The sequence below is a fragment of the Bos javanicus genome, chromosome 5 (assembly GCF_032452875.1).
Source record: "Bos javanicus breed banteng chromosome 5, ARS-OSU_banteng_1.0, whole genome shotgun sequence".
Classification (NCBI taxonomy): Eukaryota; Metazoa; Chordata; class Mammalia; order Artiodactyla; family Bovidae; genus Bos; species Bos javanicus.
Genome location: NC_083872.1, coordinates 113,505,748 through 113,531,770, shown reverse-complemented (window position 1 = coordinate 113,531,770; position 26,023 = coordinate 113,505,748). Strand labels below are relative to the sequence as shown.

Here is a 26,023-nt window from a genome sequence, read left to right as displayed (position 1 = left end):
GATGCGAATGTGTGTAAATGTGGTTTATGAGTGGGTGATTCTGAGCGTGTGTTGAGTGCACCAGTGGGAAGTGAGGGACACCGAGAACTCTATGTGTGGTCCCTCTGGGCAGTCGGTCCTCCCGCCAGCACGGGGCAAGGAGCAGTAACATGCTTGGGAGGCGAAGGCCCCTCAGCAGCAGGACAGGGACATGGTCTGGGAACGGGGCTGTGGCCGCATTAGAGGCTGACAGGCGACAGGTGGCAGCAGAACCCATTCCCAAGATCCCGGATTCTTCCTGGAATCTGCCGAGCTGGGGAGTCAGGCCGCGGGAGGGAGACTTCTTGTGCTCTCCAGCCACCCTCCGGAAGCACGTGGAGAGCACACGTGAGGGACAGTGGCCGCCCGTGCGCCTCACTCTCCTTGACCCCTCTCTGTATTCTCGGGCAACACAATCTCCCCGACAAGACAGCTCAGGGCAGAGGCCAAAGGCCGGTCCTCCGCTCCCTTTATACAGAGGCCCCGGACTGGTGGAGCCCCGGAGGTGGAGTGAGAGTCCCCTGCTGGCCTGGTCCTGGGTGCCCGTGTGGTGAGGAACCCAGCGCTCACAGAGGCAGCCATGGGGCTGCTGTCTGGGGACACGCTGGGGCCCCTGGCCGTGGCCCTGCTCATCTTCTTGCTCTTGCTGGACCTGATGCACCGGCACTCACGTTGGGCCCCACGCTACCCACCAGGCCCCACGCTGCTGCCGGTGCTGGGCAACCTGCTGCAGGTGGACTTCGAGGACCCACGTCCCAGCTTTAACCAGGTGAGGACGGAGGGGTGGGGAGTGCGCAGCGGTGGTCCTAGGGCCCGACCAGGCAGCGGACAGTGGGCGCTGGGTGAAGCCACAGGCCGGAAGAGGAACTGGGCCAAGAAGAGGAGGCGGATCCGAGAGGCTTCCTAAGGGAGGGCGTCTGTTCAGGGCCCAAGAAGAGTTTGGATTTTCTAAACAGAGGTCAGAGAGGACAAAGGCCAGCAGGTGGGGGGTTTACAGCATGGTAACAGGCTGGGGATTCAGCCGGCCAGCTCTTAAATTGTGTGAGCCTGAGTCACGTTAGGAGGAAAGGTCTTGAGAATGGGGGAGATGTCTGGTTATGAGCCCTTTTAAATCAGGAGAGTTGTGGTTGAGAGAGGCACAGTGATCTGCTTCAAATCTTTGGCCTCCACGAGGCCTTGGGCCTCCCTGCTGCCCTCTATGAACCTCATTTTCTCCACCTGTAAAATAGGATGCTAACTTGCCCTGCTGACTATTTAGTGACACTTGCATAGCCATAGCTGGGTCTGTGAGTACGATGGTCTCATCCAACTGGAGAGCCTCAAAACCAGTGGATGTAACCCCTGGGCTCACAAGACTAGATAAAGTCCTTGCAGTTGCTCGCTGCTGGAGGGGGCCCAGAGGTGCCCTGAGGCTGCCAGGAGGCTGGGCCCACAGCCTGGCGGGGCCTGGGCTTGCCAAACACCCTCGACCTTTGGCCTGCAGCTGCGGCGCCGTTTCGGGAACGTGTTCAGCCTGCAGCAGGTCTGGACGCCTGTAGTCGTGCTCAACGGGCTGGCGGCTGTGCGCGAGGCGCTGGTGTACCGCAGTCAGGACACTGCCGACCGTCCACCTCAGGCACTCTACAAGCACTTGGGTTTCGGGCCGCGCGCCGAAGGCAAGTGGAGAGGGCAGGCCACGTCCCTGCAGGCGGAGGCAGGGTCGTGGATTTTCGGTGCAGGAAAGAGCCAACGAATTTGAGGGGGCGGCAGGTGGAGAAAGGAGACTGTGCCAAGCATTTGGGGAGGAAAAATTGGATGAGGCAGAAGGCGGGGGCCTTACTAAGACCGTTGCAAACCCGAAGGGGAAGTCAGTGTGGGCAGGAAAGAGGACAATGTCGGGGTGGGCAGGGCAGGGGCGGGCCAGGACCTTCCCAACGAGGCAAACAGGGTCTCAGTGAGTAAAATACAAAGTGGAGCCAAGACGGGCGCCTATACGGGAGCCTCGGGAGCAGTGCGGGCCCACAGAGAACGGGAGCAGTCTCCAGACTGAAGGGGGTGTGAAAGCGAGAGGCATTTAGGACAGGAGGGCGAGGCCTGTGTGGGCGGGGCAGGGCGGAGACTTTTCCCCCAAGGAGGCGGGGCTGTGAGCAGATCTCCGGGAGGGGCGGGGCCATACCCTAGCCACGCCTACGAGCCCGCCCCGCCCCTAGGAGTGATCCTGGCGCGTTATGGCAACGCCTGGCGTGAGCAGCGGCGTTTCTCCCTATCCACCCTGCGCAACTTCGGCCTGGGGAAGAAGTCACTGGAGCAGTGGGTGACCGAGGAGGCCTCGTGCCTCTGTGCCGCCTTCGCCGACCAGGCCGGTGAGTGAGTGCTGGGGCTGAGGGACACGGAGGTCTGGGAGGTTTGGAAAGGTCTGGGAAAGAGATGGAGGCGACGCCCTACCTTGCACCGTCCCCTTCCAGGACATCCCTTTAGCCCCATGGACCTCCTGAATAAAGCAGTGAGCAACGTGATCGCCTCCCTGACCTTCGGGTGCCGCTTCGAGTACAATGATCCTCGCATCGTCAAGCTGTTGGACGTGATGGAAGATGGGCTGAAGGAAGAGATGAAAATAATGCGCCAGGTGCGGGAGGAGGAGGAGGCCTTGGTCCTCCATCGGGCCCCCCCTGGAGGAGGACTTGTGTAGAGGGCCAGCGCAGGAAAGGGCTTTCCCGGAAAGGCACCTGCAAGGAAAAGACTTGGACGTTGGGAGAGATGGCAGACAGCCCAGATGGGAAAGGCCGGGCGGGGTCAGCACACTTAGGGGTGGGAGTACGCTTTCACTGGAAGGGACCGGTACCCATGATATGTACATTTTGGTTTATCTTTCTGGGCCTAGGGCCCGGAGAGAGGGGCAGGGTCTGAACTTAGAGAGGAACAAGGTCAATGGTGGAGACCCTGGAGGAGGCTGGGATCTGACTGGTAAGCACCTGAGCACCAGGAGGTCCCAGGTTCCCAGGGCCCCATGGCGGTGACCCGCACAGGTGGTGGAAGCTGTGCCAGTGCTCCTGAGCATCCCAGGGCTGGCCGCCAAGGTCGTCCCGGGACAGAAGGCCTTCATGACCCTGGTTGATGAGCTGATCGCTGAGCAGAAGGTGACCCGGGACCCGACCCAGCCACCCCGACACCTGACGGATGCCTTCCTGGATGAGGTGAAGGAGGTAAGGTGATCGGGACTGCCTTCCTGGATGAGGTGAAGGAGGTAAGGTGATCGGGACAGGGATGTGTGTTGAGGGCCCAGGAGGCAAACTCAGGCCTCTGTATCACCCAGGGATCAGACTCCTGGGCTGACTGGAGCAGGGTGCGAGGCCATGTGGGACTTCACCTCTGTCCCTGAGCTTACCTTCCCGGTGTGACCCAGGCCAAGGGGAACCCCGAGAGCAGCTTCAATGATGAGAACCTGCGCCTGGTGGTGGCCGACCTGTTCTCCGCCGGGATGGTCACCACCTCGACCACACTGGCCTGGGCCCTCCTCCTCATGATCCTGCACCCTGACGTGCAGCGTGAGTCTAGCCCGGGGTGGGTGGTGGGAGGAGGACAGCCCGAGGCCTCTGAGCTCGGTTGGTTTGGCCACCAGCGGCAGCTCTGTGCAGGGGCTGAGCCCCAGCTCAGATGTCACAGCGCCGCCTCCGAGTGGACGCAGTGCTGCCCGGGCATCAGGAGGAGGCGGGAGCCCAGCCCTTGGGTCTGACCACCACGAGGACACTTGTTTTGCAGGACGGGTCCAGCAGGAAATCGATGAGGTGATAGGGCAGGTGAGGCGACCAGAGATGGGGGATCAGGCCCTCATGCCCTTCACCGTGGCCGTGGTCCATGAGGTGCAACGCTTTGCGGACATCGTCCCCCTGGGATTGCCCCACATGACATCCCGTGACATCGAGGTGCAGGGCTTCCACGTCCCCAAGGTAGGCCTGCGGCTCTCCCAACCCCGGCTCCGCACCACCTGCCACCTGGGACCGCAGTGAGTGTCGCCAGGTGTGGCCAGGACTGGAATCCAAGCCACCCCGTCCTCATGGCCACAGGTACTGAGTGTCCCAGCCTGGGTGGGCGCGGACAGGAGGGCAGAGCAGGGCTGGCTCTGTCCACTCAAGAGCCCCTGGTCGGGCAGGGAAGACAAACTAGAACATGTCACAGTGTTGGAGGAGCCCGGGCACTGAGGAGAAGTAAGGGCACCCTGCCATGGGCACAGGGACGGTGCTGAGAAGCGTCTTGGGCTGAGGGTTACTTGAAGAGTCCGGGTGTGTGCCAGGCAGTGTGTGTGCCCATGTGTGTTTGGTGGCAGGGGTCTGGGCACCCCCCCACCAATCGAGACCTCACCCATGCCAGACATTTGCCACCAGGGGACGACACTCATCACCAACCTGTCGTCAGTGCTGAAGGACGAGACTGTCTGGGAGAAGCCCTTCCGCTTCCACCCGGAGCACTTCCTGGATGCCCAGGGCCGCTTCGTCAAGCAGGAGGCCTTCATACCCTTCTCTGCAGGTACCTTGTGGGTGGGGGGGTGCCCGGTTTGCTTCCCCACCCTGAGGGGGTCTTGGAGGGGGAGACCCAGGCTCACAGAGCCCCCGTGCCCACCCACAGGCCGCCGCGCGTGCCTCGGGGAGCCCCTGGCCCGCATGGAGCTCTTCCTCTTCTTCACCAGCCTCTTGCAGCATTTCAGCTTCTCGGTGCCTGCCAGGCAGCCTCGCCCCAGCGACCACGGTGTCTTTGTGGCCCTGGTGACCCCAGCCCCCTACCAGCTCTGTGCGGTGCCCCGCTAGAGGCAGGCATCCAGCCCCCAACCTGCTCCTCAGCCGTAGCCTTGATGGTCAATAAACCGGGGTCTGGTGGTTCCATCGTGACTTGAGTCCACCTGGGACCCCTGACCAGCCCCTGGCAGTTATATGGCCTCAGCAGTCTCCCCAAAACCAGCCCCCACCCCTCGGCCTGATTCATCCTTACCTGGCATTTGACCCCGTTTAACAGATGGGTGTACTGAGGCTCAGAGTGTACGGGGGCGTACTATGAGATGGGTGTAATGAGGCTTACACCCAGACACCCTGGGAGACCCAACCTCCCTTACTGGGCGTAGGACCAAACCTATATAAACAGGTCCTGGCAACTGCTTGGAGGAACTCACATAGGCTGGGAAGAGATTTCAGGCCCCCATGGGATAAGGGGGCCCATCAGCTCAGAACCCATATTTCAGGCCTAGCCACAGCCACCTGGCTCCACAGGCCTCAGCCAGCATCTCAAGTCTGCAGCTCCAGAAGATGGGGGCGGGACTGGGAAGCGATATGCCGGGTGACCCCCAGCGCTCAGAGCTCTTGAGGCAAGAGCTCTTCCCAGGAGGGAGCCACCTCCCTGGGCCTCTTTATAGGATGGGCCCCGTTTCCCTGCCCCTTAAGAACACTCATCCCCCAGCCCCTGCCCAGTAGGAGTTGCCACTCACAGCCACGCTAGAGCTTGGCTCCAACCTGGAGCTCCATCCTCTGAGTGGCCAGGTGAGGCCAGGCTCTCAGGAGCCTAGGCAGGGGCCGGAAATGAGCCCCTGTGGACCGCGGGCGGGCCCTGGGGCAGGGTTAACTTTGGACCCTGTGACAGTGGGATGGCAGAGCAGAAGGAAGCCCTGCAGAGCTCAGAGCAGGACACCCTGGCTCTCGTCCTTGCTGTGCTATGACACTATGTGACCTTGGGCTTCTGTTTCCCCTTCAGCCAGCAGGAGGTTTGCCTCTGATGGCGGCCGAGTCCTGTCTTCCTGCGCCGACTCTGAGGCTGTGATCTTTTTACCCTGGAGCCCCGGCCAAGGGCAGGGATCCCCATCCTCCACCTCCAGCCCCCTGTCTGGTCTGGACTGAGCTCACACAGACACCACCCAAGGCCTCTAATGACTATCTGCTGACCTGAGTCTTAGGCAGACTCCTCAGCACATTGAGGTTAAGAGCTGGGACACCCAGACAGGTCAGAAGCACCAGTCCCTGATCAGGCCAGTAGTGCCTTCACCACAGTCAGCTCTGGACATTCAGGGAGCCCTGTCTGTCCCTTGGCACTGACTCAGAAAACCAGTCAGGGCCCCTTGAGTCTCCAGCATACCCACGTCTAGCACTTAATGGCAGGAGGTGGTGTTCCTGCAGCTTGTTGGGACAGGGGCGGTGGATGAAGCCACACTGAGTTTGTAGAAACTTGAGGGCCCTGAAAGGAGGAAACGGGGCCTGCAGAAGCAACAAGTGTGGATTTATTGGACGCGGTGTCACTCGTGGCTCTGAGCCTTGGGGATGTCAGAGGCGGGGAACCATCCCAGCCAGAGCTTCCTCAAGAGATGGGGGACCCAGCCCCCGGGCCTTTCCTCCATGACGTCCTCCTCGGAAGCCTCTAAAGAGCACAATCAGACACGCCCTGTGGATACCTTGCTGGAGGGAACCTTGCCCAGCGCTAGGATACCCTCTGTTGCCAGGAGAACAGGTCAGCATTGCTAAAAGGGCGGAAACCTTCCACCAGGCCAAGGGGAGTGGCCTCAAGTCCTGCCAAACCAAGAAGGAAGAAGGACCCAGGGACTCGTTCAGGAAAGAGTGGGCATCAGGCTACCTGGGCTTCATCCCCGCCCCCTCCCTGGGCCAGGAGGGTCAGGGAGGAGCTCAGCTATCTGTGACCTCTGCAGGGTCCCTGGAATAAGGGAGCAGGGCAGTCCACTGCACAGGCTGGGGTCTGCTGTCTTACCAGAAACGTACACGGACATCTCCTTTCGGACCTTCTTATTCTCCTAGGAAGGGAGAAGGGGCACGGGGTGGGATGAGGCGGGTTCTACGTTGTGCAGCTGGGGAAACAGGCCTCACTCCACGAGAAGTCGGGGGAGGCCAGGGTTCAGATCCACTTGCCACTCAGACCATGTCTACACCTCTCAGCTCCACACAGAGCTGTTCTTCCACCGGGATGGCAGTTTGACTCAGTGGTCTTGGGGTGCCCCGGCCTCCCGGCACCGTTGCCATGGTGGCATGGGCCTGGCCTCTGCACTCCACCCTGCAGAGCCTAGGGGCTTCCCAGGAGGACCCACACGGGGACGGTGTTCCAGCTGAACCCCAGGCTTCCTTACCTGCCATCCTGGGGTCCTTGCTACCTCTTCCTTCTCAGTCATCCCCTTCGGAACAGGAATGAGGCTGGCTGGTTCCTCCCCCGGGGGCCCCACCTGCCCCTCCTCCCTAGACAAGACAGCACTCTCCTCCTTGGGGGCAGCATCGTTTGGTGCTCCCATTGCCTTGGGGGTCATGGCCTGCAAGGAGGGGCAAGAGGGCGGTGTATGGGCAGAAAGGCCCTCTGATGCCCTCCCCTCCCCTCCTGCTGTGCACACTTGCAGTGTGTTTCCCCTGCTTCTGTGCACACTTGCAGTGTGTAGTTCTTTGTTTTTCCAGGGAAGCCCCTCCCTTTTCAGCTCGAGGTGTGGCCGGGTTGTAAGTGTCCTAAAGGAGCCCCCGTGGTATCCCTGGGGCCCTGACCTTGCGCTGGACAGGCTTCCTGTCTCAGGGAGCCCTGACAGGTGACAGCCCCCAGCCCCCGGCCCTTCCTGGCCAGGCCTCACTTACCTCAGAGTCGTGCTTCTTCCCACTCCTGACTCTGCGTCTCTACAGAGGGAAACAGGGGCCGTCACATACAGCTGAGAGTGCCCGGGGGTCCTTCCCTGCCTGGCCCATCCTCTTTCTGTGTGTGCCCACCAAGGAGGCCCAGGGCAGCCACCCCACTCCAGGGGAGGAGGAGTCCCCAGCTCTTACCCACCTGAGCGGTCACGGGGTAGCACTTATCCATCGGCCCCCACACTGGCCTTAAGGTCTCCCCGATGGGCTGTATGACCAGGAGAAAGAGAGAAGGCTGAGGTGACACGTCAAGGGCTCAGTCATGCACCGGGCCACTGTCAGTGCACGCTGCCGACATGAAGACTACAGGGGGTTAAGGAAGCTTCACACTAACGAATGATTGTTGTCTTTAGACACAAAACGCTGCATTCACAAACAAGGACCGGTGCTGAGATAAAAATGTTCCAACAATAATCGCTAATTCTTTTTTTTTTTTTAATTTCATTTTGGCTGAATTGGGTCTGTTGTGGTGCATGGACTCTTCATTTCGGCACTTGGGCTTTTTTTTCTCTCTAGGTCAGTGCACAGGGTCCTCTCTAATTGCTGGCCATGGGCTTTGTTGCCCCATGGATGTGCGATCTTAGTTCCCTGACCAGGGATCGAACCGGCATCCCCTGAATTGGAAGGTGGATTCTTAACCACTGGACCACCAGGAAGTCCCTACAACTTCTAATTCTTCAAAAACAGAAATATGATCATGGGAATTAAAAACCCAATCAGAGTGTAGAAGATAAAATTGAAAAAGAGTTTCTCCCAGAATAGAGAGATCAGGAGGTCCAACAGCTAAATCATAGATCTTTCTGAAAGAAGGAACAGAATCAACAAACTGGGGTGGCAGGAAAGATCCCAAATAAATATCATTCATGTGTTATTGAGACCTTTCCCAAGGATGCAGGACTGAGTTTGTGGAAGAGAAGGAATCGCCAGTGTCCAGGAAAATGGATGAAGGAGACCCACCCCAGATGATGTCATTACTAAATATTGAAATACCTAGGATGAAAAGAAGAACTTAAAAACTCTAGAGATATGAAGAAAGAAGTCTATTAAGTTTCATCAGACTTTTCACCACCAACCTTTGATGCAAGAAGAAAATTAAGATCTTTAAAATCTGTGAGAAAATTATTTCTAGTCTAAAATTCTGTACCTAGTCAAACTGAGTTAAATAAGCAGTAAGACCTTTTCGGACAGGTCGTATCTAGGACTACCCATCGGGAGTATCTCAGGTCTACCCCTCAGCACAACTGCAGGTTGTGCTGCCCTCAAAACAAGAGATAACATGGGCTCCACACGCGAACGAGTACCCCGAAGAATGACGGTGGAGGGAGTTCCCAGGAGAGCTGAGCCTCCGACCTCAAGGACGTCCGTCCAGGAGGGAAAAGGGTGGAGGGCTCCATGAAATATGTCCCCAGGGAAATGATCACATTGATAAACCGCCTAACTTGTGTTAAGTGTATAGCAAGGAGATTAATTGTTTTTAATAGACATTTTAGATTATAGGTACAGAGAAAACTAAAGTTTAAAAAACAGGAAGAAAGCAACATTATAGACAAAGGCTGATGATCGTATACTACATGACTCAGGAATACTGCTTGCATACTTTTTGAGCTAAACAAAATGACGCCACAAGCCCACTAGAATGACTTTAAAAAAGGAAAATGCCGAAAGTGATATGAATCAAACAGATCCTCTTGTCTTTGCTGGTGAGAATGCAAAGTGGATAGCAGCACTTTGGACAGTCTCACAGTTTCCTAGGAAACTAAGTACACGTTACACGTGGCCCCACCACCCCGCGAGGTGTTTACCTAGGGAAAAGGAAAACCTATGTTCGCACAAAACTTGTGCATGAACATTACAGAGCTCGTATCCGAAACTGCCAAAACCAGAACAATCCAAATGCTTCTCATCTGGTCGGCGGATAGGCCGCGGTACATCCGTGCACGGGACAGCTGCTCGGCAATGAGAAGGAACACACTACCGCGACACACAGCCAGGTGCCCTGTGCTCAGCGAGAGACTCAAAACCACATCCTGGGCACTGCCCTGTGGTCCAGTGGTTAGGACTCTGTGCTTCCACTGCAGGGGGCCCGCACTGGATGCCTGCTCGGGGAACTGAGATCCCGCAAGCTGCTGCGTGGCAGATAAATAAAGACTAGGTATTGGGATGTTTCCATTGATATGACCATCTTGCAAAGGCAAAACTATGGGGCCAGAAAACCATTCACCGGATACCAGGGGCTGGGAGCGGGGGAAGGGTTGAGTATTAGTGAGTATGGGGGAATTTTCTGAACTGACTGGAGCTGTTCTGTGTCTTGGCTGTAGTGGCAATTTCACAGTTGTATATGTGTGTCAAAACTCAGAGATCCGTACGGTCAAAAGAATGCATTTCAGTCTATTTAAATAGCTCCTTAATTTTTAAGAAATGAATTAAAAAGAGCCCACTGTGTCAGAGGAATTTAAAAGCCAAAATGATATAAAAGTCAGCAAAAAAAGCAAAAATGAAACTTAAAAACTTTTAAGAACTAAAGATGTCATTACTCAAAACATTTAGAATGCCAAAACCTAGGGTATAATCACGAGGAAGACTAGAGAGAGGTGAAGCGTGTGTTGGAGGTGGTATTAAGTGTTCAGTTGTTATGAGAGCTAAATCCTCACCTTTCGTTGTAATAATTCATTAGATCATGTTTAGATGTGAACAATCAAGACAAAGCAAGATAAGCTTTTTATTTAGAACAGTGGAGGCAAAATCAACGGCTTCAGCTAGCAACTTGGAAGCTAGAAATATTTCCACCCTGGGCTGCGGGAATTGTGGGTGAAGAGGATTGTGACGAACAGCAGACTTTTTCCAGGTCTTAAACCTTTGACTCATGAAACTATGTATACACATGTCTTTGATGACAATAAAGTTTTTTTTTAATTAAAGTTTGGTTAATTAAAAAAAAAAATACGAAGGAAGCAACATAGGATTCTGTTTCTAAAAGTGAAATTTGCTCAATCGTTTCTAACTCTTTGCAAACTTATACAGTCCATGGAATTCTCCAGGCCAGAATACTGGAGTGGGTAGCCCTTCCCTTCTCCAGGGGGTCTTCCCAACCAAGGGATCGAACAGAGGTCTCCCACATTGTGGGTGGATTCCTTACCAGCTGAGCCAAAAGGGAAGGCCAAGAATACTGGAGTGGGTAGCCTATCCCTTCTCCAGGGTAGCTTCCTGACCCAGGAATCAAACCGGGGTCTTCTGCACCACAGGTGAATTCTTTGCCCATTGAGCTATCAGGGAAGCCCTAAGGCACCTGCCCACCTGGGCCTTCTTAGGGGCTCTCCAACCTCTGACAGTCACTCCCTAACTACGTAGCCCACATGTCTCCATGCTGCTGGGTCACAGAGAAGCTGCTTGTCCCCGTGATACTCCTCTCTTCCCAGTAGCGCCAGAGGGAGAGCAGGGGGCCTCCAGAGACCAGGCATGTGACTCTAACGTGTCACCTTGGGCAGCCTGGGTCCAGTCACTGTCCCTCTGGGAGCCTAAGTTTCCTCCTCTACAAAGTGGGAGCTGCTGGTGGGAGGCGGGGAGAATGGATACGGGTGCATGTATGGCCGAGCCCCTTCACTGCTCACCTGAAACTGTCACAACGTGTTAATTGGCTACACCTCAATACAAAACGAGGTTTCCCTTCACCGTTCACCCGAAACCGTCACGTTTCCTGGCTACACTCCAACACACACGCACAAAATGCTGCTGGGGGCTGAGAGGTTTCACCAATGGGCACGCCTGATCTGGCACGCGGCCCTCAGTGGCCATCCAGCTTCCATGTGTGTTTTCCTGACGGAGGGCTGGGAGGGGGCTTCAGTCACAGGTCCCTGGACCTGCAATGTCCACGAGGGTATGTGACCCAGGCAGGTGTCCTGCTCACCACCACCCCCTTCACGTACGAATGTGGAACCATATTCCAAGACTACTCACACAGTAGGGGTCATCTGTTCCTGTTGGTCTGTCTAGGTTCCTGCCACGGAGCCCTGACATGAGCTTATGGCCTCAGAGCCCTGAGGTGACCATACAGCCTGCCCGTGGTGGGGCGGGCATGGGGGTGGTAGAGGGGGGCTTTGTTTGACACATTGCCGAGAACACAGGGAATTTCTCCAGAGTCCTCACACACACACATGCACAGTTGGTCGACCATTTCTGATCAAGCAGTGTGACCGCTCTTTGTGCTACATGAGGCAGTCCCCTTAGCTCCTGACAGAGGTCCCCACCTGTGATGACTCCACAGCGAGCTCATGGGCAGGGGCTGTTTTCCCCAAAGACCCCTGAAAATAGTAGTACACCACGCCTGCAGGTAGATGAGGAAAGAGGAGTTAAAACATTTAAAAAGTAACAATTATTTTTAAAGTCAGTACATACAATATGGCAATAATGGTATATTTTTAAACTATTTCCACGTGTGATGAAAGACATTAGACATTAACTTACAAATATGTGAGGGGACAGCTGTTCAAAAGTGAAAGAAAAGAAAGTGAAGTCACTCGGTCGTGTCTGACTCTTTGCAACCCCCATGGACAGTAGCCTACCAGGCTCCTCCATCAATGGGATTCTCCAGGCAAGAGTACTGGGGTCGGTTGCCATTTCCTACTTTAGGGGACCTTCCCAACCCAGGGATCGAACCCTGGTCTCCTGCATTGTAGGCAGGTGCTTTCTACCATCTGAGCCACCAGGGAAGTGGTGTTATTCAAAAGGCATAAGTAAATATTTGAAGATCACTGCTACAGGGTATGACTTGATTCTTCGTGTTTTGAGGGGGTAGTTTGAGAGTTTTTTGGGAGGATGCATGGGTTTTAGAGTCAGACACAAGTTCAAATCCCACTTCTCCATGGAGATACAGAGGAAGGAAAGGGAGAAAGAAGGCCAGCCTTGGTTCTGAGCAGTGTGACCAGCCCTGGGGAGCCAGGCATATGGTGATCTCAGGAGGGGGCCTCTGGGAGTCTTGGGGAGTAGCTGGAGATTGAAGTGGCTTGGAGACGAGCACCCATTCCCTGGGTCCTGCCATCAGTCCCCCGACCACCCCAGCACCCAGGCCCTCACCTGTAAGAATGAAGATCTGTATTGTGTAGAGGAGACTATAGAGCCTGGAAGGAAAGCAGATCAGAGTGTGTGGCTGGGGTCTCATGCCCTCACGGTTTCCTCCCCCGTCAAAGCCCTAGCACCTGTTCCACCAGGATGCGTCCAATCAACACTTGTGGGTGAATAAATCTGCAGCTGTAACAGGGCTCAGCCCAGGCTCCCTGCTGACTGGCCATCATGACTCTGTGCCTCTGCTTATTCAGAAAGCCAGACTTGGAGCCTGGAGCCCACACAGCCCCTCTGACTCCCTCCCTTCTCCTTTCCTTCTTGTTTGCACAGGTCCATCTTGCCTCTCCAGCCTGAAGGCAGGGGCTTAGCCTTGGCTCAGCATTCATAGCTGTTCGTTCAAGGGTTGTATTAGCTCTTTGGCCCACAGCCCCCCAAAGCCCTCCCTCCCTCCTCTGGACTGACTCCAGCCTGGATTAGAAATAATATCCCATTGTCCATCTTGCTCTTCTAGAACACCTCCCTTGGGACAAACAGCTTTTCCTGGCCATTCTGAATAGCACGTGGGATGTTCCCCTACCAGAGATCGAGCTTCCACAGTGAAAGTGCTGAATCCTAACCATTAGGCCACCTGAGAACCCCCTCGAACACAGCGTCTTGGCACTGTCAGGACGCTGGCACCCTGTCTATACACACACATGCGCACGCACACACACACAGAGGCATGTCCCACTTGTTTGTACCAGGCTCTCCACTCTGACCCTGAATCCCAGAGACACTGAAACAGTCAGGAAAAGGGCCATACAAAACCCCTTCCTCATGGGACCCAGTGAGGGGGTCCCCTTTCCTGGTTGACGAGGGTATGATAACAGGGCCCACGTAAACTTTACCTCTCTCTCTGGCTGCACAGACCAAACACCATTTTCAGTCTAAGGAAAGAAGATGGGTATCAGTCAGTGCATCACGTCACCCCAGAGGCCTGGTATTCCTTTACTCTGTGGCTGGCAGGGACTGCAATGGGCCAGAGGCAGCTGGGGGGATGGCAGGACCCCCGCCAGCAGGGTTCATCCAAGGGAGAGCCCGCTGGTGGCAGCTTGAGGCTAAACTCAGGACAATGGAGTGGGTTAGTACTCGGAGCTTGGAAAATGCTCAGGAACTTCTCCCAAGACCTTAGACCTCCCACTGGAAAAGTAGTGGTCAGGATGGGGAGGGCGGGTTGGGAGAGGATTAAGGGAAAAGGTACAGCTCTACTGAACATCTGATGTAAAATGACCCCAGGGGGTAGGCAGCTAATTATAATAGTAAATAAAAATGATTAAAAACAACCACCAGGTTAAAGTATTTTAAATGTTATGCAGCAGATTTGGAATAATCTTGGGAGGACAGGGGGAGATTCCCTAGCCTTTCGAACACCCTGTCTAGAATCCCACCTTCAGCGTTGAATTGCATATGAACTGACACCAGGGTAAGTCAAGGTCTCCAGGGTGAGGTGGACCTCAGCGTGGCCTGAGGAGCCTCTGCTGCCCTTGAGTCCCCCATTCTCCACAGGAACTGTTAGGGAGTCTCTCTCTCAACCTACAGCCCCTTGTCCGCCTTCCTCACTCTCAGCCGGGCCCACAGGCTCTATTAGACGGGTGTTTCCAGATTTTCTGCCACTAGACTCGTCCATTCTCTGCTTCTCGCAGGTCATTTCCTCTTCAGGGGAGGAGACCATGCCCCCTTGTCTGGGGCTCACCCCCTCCTGTACTCCATCCCTCTGTTCTTCTCACAACCTGGTGTTTGGGGACCCCCTCTCTCACTTGTCTTTCCTTCTCCTCCCCTCTGTATATAATCATATCACCCAGTTCTTGTCCCTTCAGCCCACATCCTTTCTCCAGGTGCCATCCTAATTGTCCCCTTCCCTTTGCACCATCTCCTTGAGAGACTCTGCCGTGCATGTCTCTCCTCCTCCCTACCGCTCCCTCACTCCACAACTCACAGACTCTTTCTGTTCCCATCAACCTCTGAGACCTCTCTCACCAAAGTCATCAATAAGTTCCTAGTCTCCAAACCCAGGGGGCCTTTTTGGGGCCTCAGCTCATTTCATCTCTCTCTGGGGCACTACCAGACCTCCCTTCCTACTGAACTACCTTCTCTGAGAATACTGCTAGCAACATATTCAACAGTAAGCTTTCGGTAAGCTTTCAAAAAGCAAGATATCAGGCTTTTTTTCTGAACGAAGGTTTGGAGGAGAGAAAATGAGTCCTGAGTGAGAGAAGAAGAGGAGGGAAGAGAGAACACCACATAGGAAGGGAGGTAGAAAAATTAGACTAGGAGTCGTCAAGACAATTACCACCTGCTTCGGTGGTTTACCGAGGGCGGCCTTTTGAAACTGCTTACCAGATCTGCCAACCTTGAGGATGTTAGCGATCTGCAGAGTATCCTTTGACCGTATCAGTGTGCAGGCAGCCTATTCACCTCCCCTCAGGCTCCAGGACACACTGAGAAGGGCACTGGAGCACAGCTAAGCCTGGGAGCCCAGCACACAGCCCCTCCCTTTCACAAGCAGTGTCTGTGTGTGACATCATGTCTTTGGGGGCTTTGTGACAGGACAACCTCTCCAACCTTGACCAGAGTAGCTTGTCACTGCCTCAGGGTGGATGTAAATCCCCATCAGTCAGAGGCGGCACCTTCGTAGGTATCTCTTCGTGTCCATTCAGTGCCATCAATACTGCTTGAGCACCCACGATGTGCCAAGCTCCACGCAAAGTCCTGCAGGGACACAGAGGTGCATAAGACTCACTCACATGACTCAATAATCTTGTTTTTTAAGTAAAGAGCCAGAACACAACCGGACCATTTCTAAGTGTCATCCATTTATTCAACCAACGTCTGCTGAGCTTTCAGTTTGGTTCAGGAATACGGTGAAGGTCCCAGGTGGCTCAGTGCTAAAGAATCCGCCTGCCAATACAGGAGACATAGGAGATGCAGGTTCGACCCCTGGGTCGGGAAGATCCCCTGGAGAAGGAAATGGCAACCCACTCCAGTATTCTTGCCTGGAGAATCCCATGGACAGAGGAGCCTGGCAGGCAACAGTCTATGAGGTCGCAAAGAGTCAGACACGACTGAGCAACTGAGCACACAGAAAGGGAACCAAGATGGAGACTGCCCTTGAGGAGCTTGGAGAGATCAAACAAAACCTTCAGAGTCAAGACAATAGCTTTTACACCCTCCCCAAGTTACTACAGCTGTAACTAAATAGTAATTACAAAACCACAATGGTTAAAACAGAAGAATACCTTAGTTCCACATATATATGAAATATTTACCATGGAACACCATATTCTCAACCACAAAACAAGCCTCTATCACTTAAAAGTTTTAAGTAATTGCAAGCATGTTCTTGGACCACATAGAATTAAATTATAAATCAGTAACAGAAAGATGCCTGAAAAGTCCCCAAATATTTGGAAACTAAACAACACACTTTAAAGAATACATGTGTGGGGACTTCCATGGTGGTCCAGTGGTTAAGACCCAGTGGTCCACGCTCCCAGTGCAGATTTTCTATTCCTGGCCAGAGAACTAGATCCCACATGCCACAACTAAGACCCAGTGCAGCCAAATAAATGTAAAAATAATAAGACTTCCCTGGTGGTGCAGTGGATAAGGATCTGCCTGCCAATGCAGGGGACATGGGTTCAGTTGCTGGTCTGAGAAGATTCCATATGCCATGGAGCAACTAAGTCCTCCAGTTGCAGTTACTAAGCCTTCATGCTGCAACTATAGAACCCCTCTCGCCGAGAGCCCGTACTCTGCAACAGGAGAAGCCCCTGCACCTCAGTGAAGAGTAGCCCTCACTCATGGCAACTAGAGAAAGTCAAGCAAAGCACTGAAAACCAGTGCAGACAAAAACAAATAAATACACATGTATATGTGTGCGTGTGTGTGTGAAATAGATAATTCCCTGGCTGTCCAGTGGTTAGAACTCTGCACTTTCACTGTTAAGGGCCCAAGTTCGATCCTTGGAAGCTTTGCAGTGCAGCCTTAAAGAAAAAAAAAAAAAATTCATGTACGTTTATAAAATAAAAAGATAAAAAAGAAAGAATGTTAAACAAAAAGAAAAGAAAAAAAATATATATATATATCAGGGACTTCCTTAATGGTCCAGTAGTTGGAAGTCTGCCATGCAGTGCAGGGGACGTGGGTTCAATTCCTGGTCACGGAGCTAAGATCCTGAATACTGAGGAGCAACAAAGTCCATGTGCCACAACTGGAGGGACTGTGCAACCGCAAGGATCCCACATGCTGCGATTAGGCCCCAACACAGCCAAATAAATAAATATTTTTTAAATATATCAAAATTTGTGGGATGCAGCTAAAGCAGTACATAGAGGGAAATTTACAGCACTAAATACCCATATTCGAAAATAATAAATGTCTGTAGAAAACAACTTACAGTTATTAAAGGCGAAAGAGAGTGAGTGAGGGATAAATTAGGAGTTCAGGATTAGGAGATATAAACTGCTATACATATAACAGATCAACAAGGTCCTACTGTAGAGCACAGGGAACTGTGTTCACTATCCCATAGAAAACGATAATGGGAAAGGATATAAAAAGATGTGTGTGTGTATGTGTGTGTATAACTGAGTCACTGTGCTGTGCACCGGAAACCAACGCAACACTGTGAATCAACTGTATTTCAATAAATAATTACAAAAGAAAATAAGAAATGTCTCAAATCAATGACCTGTTTCTACTTTAAGAAAGTAGAAATGGAAGAGCAAATAAAAACCAAAGTAAGCACAAGAAATTTTAAAAGATCAGAGTGAAACGAAATGAAACAGAAAACAGAAAAAGAGGGACTCCCCTGGTGGTCCAGTGGCTAAGACACTGCACTTGCAGTGCAGGGGACCCAGGTTCAATCCCTGATCGGGGGACTAGATCCCACATGCCTCAACTAAAATCAGTAAAATCAGAAGATCAACAGAATGTACAATTCTCTAGATAGAACAGATCAGGGGAAAAAATAAAATGCAAATGATCAATATCAAGAATGATAAAGGTGGAGCTTACCTGGTGGCTCAGTGGTAAAGAATCCACCTGCCAATGCAGGAGACACAGGTTGGATTCCTGGTCTGGGAGGATACTACTGCTACTACTAAGTCGCTTCAGTCGTGTCCGACTCTGTTCGACCCCATAGACGGCAGCCCACCAGGCTCCCCCGTCCCTGGGATTCTCCAGGCAAGAACACTGGAGTGGGGTGCCATTGCCTTCTCCATGAGAGGATCCTACATGTCAACAAATGCATAAAAAACATTTGACGAAGTCAACATCTCTTCCTGAAACAAAAAAATCTCCCAGCAAACTAGGACTAGTTGGAACATCCTCAACTTGACAAAAGACATATATGAAAAACAGAGCTCCCAATATACCTGATGGTAAAATACCAAACGTTTTCTCCTGAAATTCAGGAAAAAGGCAAGGATATCAGCCCTCTTTGCTTCTACACAACATGGTACTGGAGGTTTTGGACCGTAAACTAAGTCAAGAAAGAGAAGTTATTTTCCTTTACCCCATCAGTAAACCTACCACACTCCTGAATGGGGCGATGATGTCAAATAAGAAGCATCACACCAGACTTCCCTTCCCATGCCTCAGGTTCAGTTCAGTTCAGTTGCTCAGTCATGTCCAACTCCTTGCGACCTCATGGACTGCAGCAGATGGCATCACCTACTCAATGCACATGAGTTTGAATAAACTCCGGGAGCTGGTGATGGACAGGGAATGTCCATCACCAGCTCCCGGAGTTTATTCAAACTCATGTGCATTGAGTAGGTGATGCCATCCGCATTGGTAATTTGATCTCTGGTTACTCAGCCTCTTCTAAATGCAGCTTGAACATCTGGAAGTTCACAGTTCACATAACTGTGACTTCCCTTCCCATGCCTAGTCTAGTCCAGAAATCAACCTAACATTCGAAAACCTGATTTATTATCATTTGTTGATCTTTTTCCTGAAGTCAAACTGTATACTTTGAGTAGTAAATTTCTAGAGTCAGAACCACAATTTAAAAATATATGTATGGGGGGTACTTCCCAGGCAGTCTAATTGTCATGACTTCCCATTTCCAATGCAGAGGTGAGAGGTCAGTCCCTGGTCAAGGAACTAAGATCTCACATGCCCCATGGAGAGGCCAACAAAACAAAACAAAACAAACACAGAACTTCATGATTGCAGTGATTCAGCCCTTTACATATATAATTTACAGAACTATTGGTGTTAGTTTTATAAGTTATAACATTTTCTCCATTTATGCTGCAAACTGCAAATGAGACAAAACTTTTCACTTGTATCTATATCATAAGTTTACTTATTGATTACACTAATGTTTTTCAAATTTGACAGATTCAGTCGTTAAATAATGATCACTTCTTTCAATGAACTACAAAGATTAAAAATAAAAAATAGGGACTTCCCTGGTGGTCCATGAGCTAAGACTCCAAGCTCCCAATGCAGGTGCCCAAGTTCAATCCCAGAACAAGGAACTAGATCCCAGATGCCGCAACCAAGAGTTCACATGACACAACTAAGGACCCTGTGCGCAGTGACTGAGAGCCAGGGCGGTCAAATAAATAACGTAAAACAAAGAGAGAAGTAAAGGTGACTACATGGGAAAGGAAGAAGTAACGCTACCTTTATTTTGCAGACAACATGATCATATATAAAATCTTCTGGGGTCATCCAAAAAGCTACTAGAGTTTAGCAAAGTGAAGGATATATGATCAATATATAAAAGTCAACTGCATTTGCTGTGACCCTAAAATTGCTCTAAAAATGTATTAAAAATCAATTATATTTCTATATAATAGCAACGAACAATTGGAAATAGAAAATGTTAAAGTGTATTATGGTGTCAAAAATGCAAAATACTCTGACAAAATATATGTGGAAGATCTGTACACTAAAAACTACAAAACACTGTTAGAAATTAAAGACCTAAGCAAGTGAAGCGATATACCATGGTCATGAATCAAAAGATTCAAAATTATTTAAATGTGAATTCCACCCTCAAATTGATCTATAGATTCACTGTAATCTCAATAAAAATTTCAGCAAACTTTCTTGGTTGTTGAAATGGATATGCTATTCCTAAAGTTCATATGGAAGCACCAAGAACCTAGAATTTTTAAAAAACAAAGTTGGACAATAATCAATACAGTATAGGATTTCTGATGTCAAGATAGATGGAACAGAATAAAGATTGGAGGTAGACTTATGTATTGTTAATTGATTTTGACAATTAATTAATTTTTCCTTGAAGCGAAGGAAGCCTTAACTCTTAAATCACATAATTTTAAGTTAACTTAATGAGGCAAAAGTAACATAAAAGTTTCCATATGTATACATATCCTGGTAAGATTTTTTAATATAAAGAACAAGAAAACGTTACGATGGGGGGAAAAAACCACAGGTTACCTAAAAAGAATAAGAGTCAGAAATCAGAACATCAGAATTATCACAAGAAGAACTAAGTGGGATACTGTTCTATAAAGTTTTGAAGGAAAATGATTGTGACTCAAGAATTCTATGGTGAGCCAAGTCAGCTTTCGGCATTAGGACAACAGAAAGGTTCTCAGGAGCCACCAAGTCCAAGACGTCAGACTGCCCCCTGTGTACACTGCTCCTGTCTCCTGCCTCAAACAACAGAGGTAAAATAAAGCAAGTCTTTAAATAAATTCATAAGAGTTCCAGAAAGCAAAGAATAATACCCTGTTGAATCAGAAGCCATAAGGAATCTCTCAAAAATGGAAGTCAGGCATGATGAAGTCGACAGAGGAAACCAAAGGACAAAATACAGGAAGGAGGACATCACTGTGAGAGGTGAAGGGTCTCTGGGTGTCTCTGTCCATCAAAGTGACAGATTTGGGGAGCGGGAGAGAAATTTATCAGGATGATTGGTTTGGGGATTCATGTGAAGCAAAAAGATGACCAACTTCCTCTCTTTCTACCCAGGCAAGCAGACAAGATAGATGTATCAAGCACCAGGTAAGAACAGTGACTGTGAGACTCCTTGGCCAGAGAAGTGCTGGATGGTTGGTACCACCAGTGGGAACAGGGGCCCCAGTGCCCCAAACTAACCACAAAGTATACCCTGCCTAGCAATGTCTTATCCTGGCTCCACAGAGAATAATGATACTTCTCAGTAAATAAAAACATTCAAGAAGAATCCATCAGAGACTCTCAAAGACAGACCTGAACATTTGAGCAGAACTTGCCAAATAGTTTAAGAAAACGAACACTAGAAAAGAGAGGCACAACACTATACAAAGAAATAAACAAACAAAAAAAACCCCTAATGACTAGGAAAAGAGTGAATAGAGAAAAATCACAAGAAACTTTTAACATTATTAAAATCCTCAAAAAGAAAAGAAAGAATGTGGCACCCCTAGAAAGTGACTTGTCTATTGGGGAAAATAAACAGCTATTGTAGAAATAAAAATAAAGCTGGTAAAATAGTGGCTTCCCTTTACACTTACACTTTTTGAGGACTTAAAAGTTTCAACCATGAGGGAGTGGCTCATGTTGGATTTACCCTCCCACAATAAACAAATATAAAAGGGGACAAAATACATTCAACTACTTATAGGCATGCGTGCTCAGTGGCATTCAACTCTTTTCGACCCCATGGACTATAGCCCACTAGGCTCCTCTGTCCACGGAATTCTCCAGGCAAGAATACTGAAGTCGGTTGCCATGCCCTTCTCCAGGGGATCTTCCCGACCCAGAGATCAAACCTGTGTCTCTCACGCCTCCTGCATTACCAGGTGGGTTCTTTACTAGCACCACCTGGGAAGTCCCTAAATATAACACAGGGAAAATTATAAAAGCTGCTTCCCTGTCCCTATAGAGGCCAGAAAAATAATAGAGGCCAGAAAGAAAAGGGTATAAAGCAATATGTGGCTGTGTATCTCAGCCCTCATGAATCAGTTCCTGATACCTCCCCTTTGTTTTTGCTTCCATCTTGGGACCCCATGACCTCATATACCACTGGAAACCAAAAGACCCTCTGCTTGAATCTCTGATTGTAAGGTGGTCTCAGGAAGAAGGACACAGCCATCTTAGACGAGCTTCAAATCAAGGCCAAAAGGTGAGAGGAGGTGAGAGGAGGGTGAGAGGAGGGATGGAGTAGAAGAAAAACATCAGGTCCAGGTAAAAAGTTCTGGGATCTAGTTCTCACTCCACTGCCAACAGCACAAGTCTCTTACATGCTGAAGTCTTCAATTCAACCCAATTTAACATTCACTGGGCACCACCGACAGCGGCAAGAGGGGGCACAGAAAAGCAGTTATTCCTTAACTTATATCAATATCCCCCACCAAAAAAATGTATTCTAGTGGGTGAGAAATGGTATCTTTTTATAGTTTTGATTTGCATTTCAGTCAGTTCAGTTCAGTCACTCAGTCATGTCCAACTCTTAGATCTCATGGACTGCAGCACACCAGGCCTCCCTGTCATCACCAACTCCCGGAGTCTACTCAAACTCATGCCCATTGAGTCGGTGATGCCATCCAACCATCTCATCCTCTGTCGTTCCCTTCTCCTCCTGCCATCACTCTTTCCCAGCATATCATGCTCTTTTCAAATGAGCCAGCTCTTTGCATCAGGTGGCCAAAGTATTGGAGTTTCAGCTTCAGTATCAGTCCTTCCAGTGAATATTCAGGACTGATTTCCTTTAGGATGGACTGATTGGATCTCCTTGCAGTCCAAGGGACTCTCAAGAGTCTTCTCCAACACCACAGTTCAAAAGCATCAATTCTCCAGTGCTCAGTTTTCTTCACAGTCCAACTCTCACACTCATGCATGACTACTGGAAAAAGCATAGCCTTGACTAGACGGACCTTTGTTGGAAAAGTAATGTCTCTGCTTTTTTAATATGCAGTTATATATGACTAATAATGTTGAATGTCTTTTCATGTATTACTGCTCATTTGTATAACTTCTTGGGAGAAACAACTACTCAAAGCTTTTGCCCATTAAAAAAACAAAAAGACTTTTTAAAGAGCAGTTTTAGGTTCATAGAAAAACTGAGTGGAGTACAGTTTCCACATACCCCTTGCCATGCCCACTCTCCAGCTTCCCTCACTATCAACATCCCCCATCAGAGTGGTACAATTTGTTAAAATGGAAGAACCTATATTGATGCATCATTGCCATTCAAAGTCCATAGTTTACATTAGGGTTCAATCTGTGGATTTGGACAAATATATAATGACATGTATTCACCATCACAGTATCATTGACAATGGGCTCACTGCCCTAAAATCTCTCTGTGCTGCACTTATTCCTCTCTCCCTCTACCCTAGTCCCTGACAACGAATGATCTTTTGCCGCCATAGTTTTGCCTTTTTCCAGTGTGTCATGTAGCTGGAATCATAAAGGTAGCCTTTTCAGATTGACTTCTTTCACTTAGTAATATCCATTAAAGTTTATAAATATCCATAAATATCCACATCTTTTCATGGCTCATTTCTTTCTACTGCTCCAGAATATTCCACTGTCTGAATGTATCACAGCTTATTTATTCATTCACCTCCTGGAGGACTTCTTGGTGGCTTCCAAATTTTGACAACTATAAATAAAGCTGTTATAAATATCCACGTGCAGGTTTTTGTGTGGACATAATTTTTCAACTCATTTGGGTAAACACCAAGGTGTGTGATTACTGGCTTATATGGTAAGAGTATGCTAGTTTTTGTGTTTTGGCCGTGCCTCGTGGCATGTGGGATCTTAATGTTTTCCAACCAGGGATCAAATCTGAGCCCCGTGAAGTGAAAGACTGAAGTCTTAACCCCTGACCACTGGCAAGTCCAGAGTATGCTAGTTTCGTAAGAAACTGCCAAGCTGTTTTCTACACCGGCTGTATCCTCACCGACAACGCGAGTCCCTGCAGCTCCGCATTCTCATTAGCATTTGGTGGTGTCACCTTTGCTTATTTTCAAACAGGGCTTTTTAAAAAATTGAGTTGTAAGTCTTTTATAGACCTTAGACAGAAGTCCCTTATGGAATAGAGGATTTGCAAATATTCTCCCTCTAGTTGTGAGCTGTTTTAGAGACTTTTTTTTCCGCACAGACTTTATTTATTTCTGACTCCGTTGGGTCTTCATTGCTGCATGTGAGCTTTCCTCCCGTTGTGGTACATGGGCTTCTCATAGCACCGGCTTCTCTTGCAGCAGAGCACAGGCTCTAGCCGTGCAGGCTTCAGCAATTGTGGCTCCCAGGTGCTAAGGCACAGCAGCTTAGATGCCTAGAAAGAAAAGTGAAAGTCTCTCAGTCGTGTCCAACTCTTTGCGACCTCATGGACTATACAGTCCATGGAATTCTTCAGGCCAGAATACTGGAGTAGGTAGCTGTTCCCTTCTCCAGGGCATCTTCCAAACCCAGGGATCGAACCCAAGTCTCCTGCATTGCAGGTGGATTCTTTACCAGCTGAGCCACAAGGGAAGCCCCAGATGCCTGGAGGCAGGTGGACTCTTCCTGGACCGGGGATCAAATCCATTCAGCAAGCAGATTCTTAACCACTGGGCCACCACGGAAGTCCAGACCTTACTTTCTTTCAATGGATAAGAATATTAAACACTATGTTCATGATAGTGGTTACTCCTAGAGGAGGCAGGAGCATGAACCAGGTCAGCTACCTGGGTCTCAATCCAATATTGTCAAGTAACTTGGCCACTGTGTTTCAATTTTCTAATCTGTAAAATGGGTATAACAGCATTTATCTCACAGGTGTGTCAGGAAGCTTCAACTAGTTAATGTGCCTGAAGAATGTAAAACAGTGGTTAATAGGAGCACCGTACACTTTAAATGCAAGCTCTGGGAGTTGGTGATGGACAGGGAGGCCTGGCCTGCTGCAGTCCATGGGGTTGCAAAGAGTTGGACGTGACTGAGTGACTGAACTGAACACTTTACATAAATCTTAACTGTACTACAACTTCTTGAGGTGGGTACTGAAGTTCAAAAGTTCCCATTCTGTTATCCCTTATAACTTACACGTTACATGCTTTCTTTAAACGCACGACTCATTTAAATGTACACTAAAAAAATAGCACAAGGGGAGAAATCCAGTTTTTTATCCTTTAAAATGGGAAAGACTAGGCTAGATGCAGGTCCATCCCCTATGCTGGCTGAGGTCTCAAAGCTAAGTTCAGCCCTGACTTCTTCTCCTTCCCTAACACTCATAAGGTGTTTGTCAACTGCATTTTCAGATGAGACAGATAGACTCCAGACAGCAGTCAGTCTGGGGCAGAACCTAAAATGGCAAGTGACCTAGCCTGCACCATCTCAGCTTCCTCACCTGTATCATGGGGGTGCTAACAGAACCTACCTGATCTAGGAGTTGAAGGAAGATTAACAATATCTACCCACCGCCTGACATGTTGTTAGCTGTTATTTTTCCTTTTACTCTTCTAGGCTCCCTCTCTGATGTTCAGAGATAGCCTCAGTAGACAAATGTCAGGAAAGGGGCTTCCCCAGCAGTCCAGTGGTTAAGACTCTAAGCTTCCACTATAGGGGCCATGGGTTCAATCCTTGGTGGGGGAACTGAGACCCCACATGCCACGCAGGTGTGGCTTAAACTAACTAACTAAATAAATAAAAGAAAAATACCAGGGAAAAGAGAGGTACCCAGAATGGACGACCTAAGGTTCCTTCCAGCTCAAAATTCTGGGCTGTTTTTCACAGAGTTTCATCCAGAGTTTGGGATGAAAACGTCCCCGTCTAAAATGGGAACAGATGATTAAGCTACCTCCCTGGGCTGTGGAGAAGCACAGAGAAGCCCAAGGCCAGGAGAGCGCGTGCACATCTATACCGAGCTTTGAAAGAGTTGGCTTAAAGGTGGGGAAAAACAGTTGCAGAAAATCTGCAGAGGGGCCAGGCCGACGACACAGCAGCCCTGGCGCCATTATCCACCTCAGGAGGGCCCGTGACCCGAGCGTGGCGAGCTGATATAGAAGCTCCACGAAGTGCGCGCCGATGTACGTTACCACACCAGCGCCCGGGGCGGCTCGCGGGCGTGATGCACTGGACGCCAGTCAGCAGGCTCGGGCACTGCCGCCAGCCTGGGCCCGAGCGCCCCCTGTCAGCGCGGTCGGGCAACAGTTAGGACGCCCAACGGTAGACCGTACGATTCCGCAGGTGAGCATGCGCAGCCTACACCTGCCTGTCTCCACCCAGAGAGAGGGGTTTCTCCGCCAATCAGAGAACTCTGTAGCCGTTCTCCCGCCCACCAGTGGCATTTGGGGGCGGGACTTTAAGTTCTAGCCAATGATAAAAAGGATTCG

The 26,023-nt window shown here is 50.1% G+C and overlaps 2 protein-coding genes across 6 annotated transcripts; one reads left to right on the top strand and one right to left on the bottom strand.

Moving 5' to 3' along the window:
• Positions 1 to 415: 415 nt before the first annotated feature.
• LOC133248473 (cytochrome P450 2D14-like) lies at positions 416 to 5,977 on the top strand. Of its 2 annotated transcripts, none has more exons than XM_061418721.1 (9): positions 416 to 787; positions 1,502 to 1,673; positions 2,208 to 2,360; positions 2,463 to 2,623; positions 3,024 to 3,200; positions 3,401 to 3,542; positions 3,757 to 3,944; positions 4,380 to 4,521; positions 5,734 to 5,977. In XM_061418721.1, exons 1-9 carry the CDS (start codon positions 599 to 601, stop codon positions 5,874 to 5,876), a joined length of 1,467 nt encoding a protein of 488 aa, XP_061274705.1. In that variant the 5' UTR covers positions 416 to 598; the 3' UTR covers positions 5,877 to 5,977. The 2 variants fall into 2 exon arrangements, with proteins under 2 accessions (XP_061274705.1, XP_061274704.1); XM_061418720.1 differs by lacking the exon at positions 5,734 to 5,977 and adding an exon at positions 4,621 to 4,874 and having other exon boundaries at positions 422 to 787.
• Positions 5,978 to 6,235: 258 nt separating this feature from the next.
• On the bottom strand, positions 6,236 to 18,396 carry LOC133248474 (uncharacterized). 4 transcript variants are annotated; one of them, XM_061418726.1, is made up of 10 exons: positions 17,757 to 18,396; positions 15,078 to 15,449; positions 13,589 to 13,627; positions 12,714 to 12,757; positions 11,888 to 11,964; positions 7,786 to 7,851; positions 7,596 to 7,634; positions 7,109 to 7,285; positions 6,736 to 6,778; positions 6,236 to 6,390 (listed from the first exon to the last, which is right to left on the bottom strand). In XM_061418726.1, the coding sequence occupies exons 3-10, from the start codon at positions 13,618 to 13,620 to the stop codon at positions 6,269 to 6,271; spliced, it is 600 nt and encodes a 199-aa protein (XP_061274710.1). In that variant the 5' UTR covers positions 13,621 to 13,627; positions 15,078 to 15,449; positions 17,757 to 18,396; the 3' UTR covers positions 6,236 to 6,268. The 4 variants fall into 4 exon arrangements, with proteins under 4 accessions (XP_061274710.1, XP_061274708.1, XP_061274706.1 ...); XM_061418724.1 differs by having other exon boundaries at positions 6,236 to 6,778; positions 17,757 to 17,971; positions 18,273 to 18,396; XM_061418722.1 differs by having other exon boundaries at positions 6,236 to 6,778; positions 15,091 to 15,449.
• Between the last annotated feature and the right edge of the window lie 7,627 nt (positions 18,397 to 26,023).